The sequence below is a fragment of the Elephantulus edwardii genome, unplaced genomic scaffold (assembly GCF_000299155.1).
Source record: "Elephantulus edwardii isolate Elephantulus edwardi_28Jun2011 unplaced genomic scaffold, EleEdw1.0 scaffold00184, whole genome shotgun sequence".
NCBI classification, from domain to species: Eukaryota; Metazoa; Chordata; class Mammalia; order Macroscelidea; family Macroscelididae; genus Elephantulus; species Elephantulus edwardii.
The window spans coordinates 4,937,878-4,941,592 of record NW_006399934.1 but is presented as its reverse complement, the minus strand read 5'-3'; the positions used below and the strand labels follow the sequence as shown (position 1 = coordinate 4,941,592).

At 35.9% G+C, this 3,715-nt stretch overlaps 1 protein-coding gene across 1 annotated transcript; it reads left to right on the top strand.

The window, feature by feature from the left end:
* Window positions 1–1,427: 1,427 nt before the first annotated feature.
* On the top strand, window positions 1,428–2,390 carry LOC102850918 (olfactory receptor 10A4-like). Its single transcript, XM_006896301.1, has one exon. It carries the CDS (start codon window positions 1,428–1,430, stop codon window positions 2,388–2,390), a length of 963 nt encoding a protein of 320 aa, XP_006896363.1.
* The last annotated feature ends 1,325 nt before the right edge of the window (window positions 2,391–3,715 follow it).

Genomic DNA, 3,715 nt, shown 5'->3' with positions numbered 1-3,715 from the left:
AAACCTCCTTGCTAAAGGACCACAAAGAAAACTCAAATAAATGTGAGCAAGGCATACACTAAAATATGCAAACAGTTGACATGATTATAACATAAGCTCCATTTAGATAAAAAGTGAAATACGAAGGTGGCTCGTAGTAAGAAACTGAACTGTTTCAATCCCAAAGGCAGTCCAAATTCACCAGCTACTCCATGGGAGAAGTATGAACAATTTCCTGTGGAACTAGTACTGCCTCAGAAAATATACAAAGGGTCAGCTATGCGTCAGTTCTGATTTGATGGCACACAATAACAGCATTCAATCCATGATATTGACCTGAACCAGAGATTATTTGTGGCTAACTTTTAAAATCTGAATTTTAACTTGAAGATAATAAAAGTTTTAATTTGAAAAAAGATGGCTGATGCAAACTATTGAGGAGAAAAAAATTAATTATGCTGGTGAAACTCCCTCGGTAGCTCAGTACAAATATGATGGGAATTATTTTAACATAGTCTTCACATAATTGCCCCTCTTGGTAATCTCAGCTGACAGATATCATTCTTAAGAGTCTTCATGGGTCACTTGATCTAATTTGATAAATTTCAGAACATATCCTGATTTAAATTCTGTATGCTACATCAGTTAATTATTTATTAAATTCTTTTATTTTTGTTTTCCTTTGTGAGACTATAATCACCATGTAAAAGTAGATGTTTATTTTTGGTTTATTGCTGAAATGCATGATTGAAAAAGTAAATATTAAATAGACATTGCCTAATAAAAATTTATAATGAGTGGAGCAAAGAAATAAAGCCAGTGTCAACAGAAATGAGAGATATGGATGTACATTAAAGACATCAGAAGATAGTTGTTTTGCAGCACTTCATAGCTTATTTCAAAAAAACAAAAAACCTTAAAACTCATTATGATAAAGTCAGAACCAGTTCATAGCCGGTCTTCCAGTGAGTTCAATGGCTGTAATTGCACAACAGGAGGTAACCATTTTCCTTCTGTGGAACCTCTTGTGGATTCAAAGGTCTAGAAAGGTACCACTTTTGTATTATTAGGGCTTCTTTGCCTGATTAAAGCATGGGATATAGAAATAATTGATCTAAAAAAAACATAATTTTATGCATAAATGACTAAATACATTTTGAACACATTTGCTGCATTAATAAGCCTGAGGTAATGGCTTTCAAAACTATAGGAATAAGTGCAATTTCAAAATGCTGAACTTTAGAATTCAGATAAGAAATTGTAGATCTTTTGAATATCTTTCACGTACTAGAACTCTAACACGTTGCCACAAATGACAGCAAAAAAATGTGTCTCTAAGCATGGTCTAAATTTAAAAGTGTCTGGCAACACGTTAGAATTAATTTATCAATTTGTCTGCCTCATCTGAAGAAATCCTTCTGATGACTTTGTCTTTCTCTTTTCAGGTTATGAACGTCAGTTGTTCCTTGTGGCAGGAAAATGGCATATCTGTCAAACATTTTGCATTTGCCAAATTCTCTGAGGTCACTGAACAATGTTTTCTTCTGTTTACCCTCATCCTACTCATGTTCTTAGCATCTCTGACAGGAAATGCTCTCATAGCCCTTACCATCTGCACCAACCCAGTGCTGCACACTCCCATGTACTTCTTCCTGGCCAACTTGTCTTTCCTGGAGATTGGCTACACTTGCTCTGTCATACCCAAGATGTTGCAGAGCCTTGTGAGTGAGGCCAGAGGGATCTCTCGGGTGGGTTGTGCCACACAGATGTTTTTCTTTATATTATTTGGTATCAGTGAATGCTGCCTTTTGGCTGCCATGGCTTTTGACCGCTATCTGGCCATATGCTCCCCACTCCACTATGCAACACGAATGAGTCATGAGATGTGTGCCAATTTGGCAATGATATCTTGGGGGGTGGGATGTCTTGTTGGTCTTGGCCAGACAAACTACGTTTTCTCATTGGATTTCTGTGGCCCCTGTGAGATAGACCACTTCTTCTGTGATCTCCCACCCATTCTGGCACTTGCTTGTGGTGACACCGCCCACATTGAGGTTGCAGTCTTTGTTGTAGTTAGCCTTTGCATTTCCAGTCCATTTGTACTGATTATTGCCTCCTATGTCAGAATTCTAGCTGCAGTACTGGTCATGCCCTCACCTGAAGGCCGCCATAAAGCTCTCTCCACCTGTTCTTCACATCTACTGGTAGTAACATTGTTTTATGGGTCAGCCTCTATCACTTACCTGAGGCCCAAAGCGAACCATTCACCAGGAACTGACAAACTCCTAGCTCTTTTTTATACAGTGGTGACATCTACCTTCAATCCCATCATCTATAGTTTACGGAACAAGGAAGTCAAGGCAGCCCTTTGGAGAATTCTGGAGAAGAAAAAGATTTTGACTCATGTTTAGGTGTGTCAGGACCATGAAAATCAACTCTTTGGACAGAATGCACACACAGCTTAAGAGTAAGAACACAAAAATCTGGGCTGTCTCCTGGTGTACAGAAATCTCTTTAATACCAGTAATTTTCATTTTGGTGACATCTTCATACTTAACTCTAAACTTTAGGTTGCTGAACTTTGAAAGGAAGTAGGCTCTTTATAAATTTTAATAGGAGCATTCAATGCTAGATAGTTTCTAAAGTAAGTACTTTAAGCTAAGCTTAGTGTATGAACTGCAGAGTTATGTTTCAGAAGGTTGTAAAATTCTCACTTGACACTCGTAGGCATTTTCTTACCACTGAAGGGCCTATCTGACATCGCAAGAAGGCATGTTTCCATGTATATTTGTCTCACATCACTTTAAGTTTTATTAACAAAACAAATTCTACCATATCTTCATAAAATGTATTAATAATTTTTTCAGGTTTTATAATTGGAATATCAGATAAAGTCAACTATGTAAAAAATATGAGTAAAGAAATAATATAAACAATAAAGCAAAAGCATATTCTTGTGTTTTGAAAGTATTTGCTATAGATAGGGAAAATTTTAATCAAGAGTTTTAATGATCAAAATAGTTTTCAAACTGGATTTAGAAGAGACCTTGGCAACAGGATGTCAGATGCTGATGTTAAATGGTTTCTAGCTGAAAACAAAGAACATCAGAAAGTCTATTTTTATTTTGTTGACTAGACAAATGCATATGACTGTGAAAGCTATAACAAATTATGGCTAATATTGAGTAGAACATTTGAGTAGAATTCAAGAACATTTAATCATGCTCATATGAAGCCTATACCTAGAAGTTGACCAGACCAAAGAAACACTGCAGGGTTTAAAATCAGGAAAGGTGTTCATCAGAGTTTTATCCTTTCTCCATACCTATTCAATCTGTACTCTGAATAAACTGTTGAGAAGCTAGTCTCTGAAGAAGAATGTCGTATCTTCAGGATTGGAGGAACTAGACAACTTGCATTATACAGATGACACACCTTGTTTGCTGAAAATGAGGAAGACCTTAAGTGCTTAATGAAGACGATCAAAGATTACAGCCTTCAATATGGATTCCATCTCAACATCAAGAGAAGAAAAGTCTTCACCACTGAGCTGATAAACAACATCATAGAAGATGGAGAAAAAGATTGAAATTGTAAATTATTTCATTTCATCTTACTGGGATCGACAATCAACAAATATACCCTTACACAAATATTATATATATATATATATTTACCAAAAATATGAGGATTTTTCAAATATTCTATATAGGAGTCTGACTGAAAAGTAAATGTA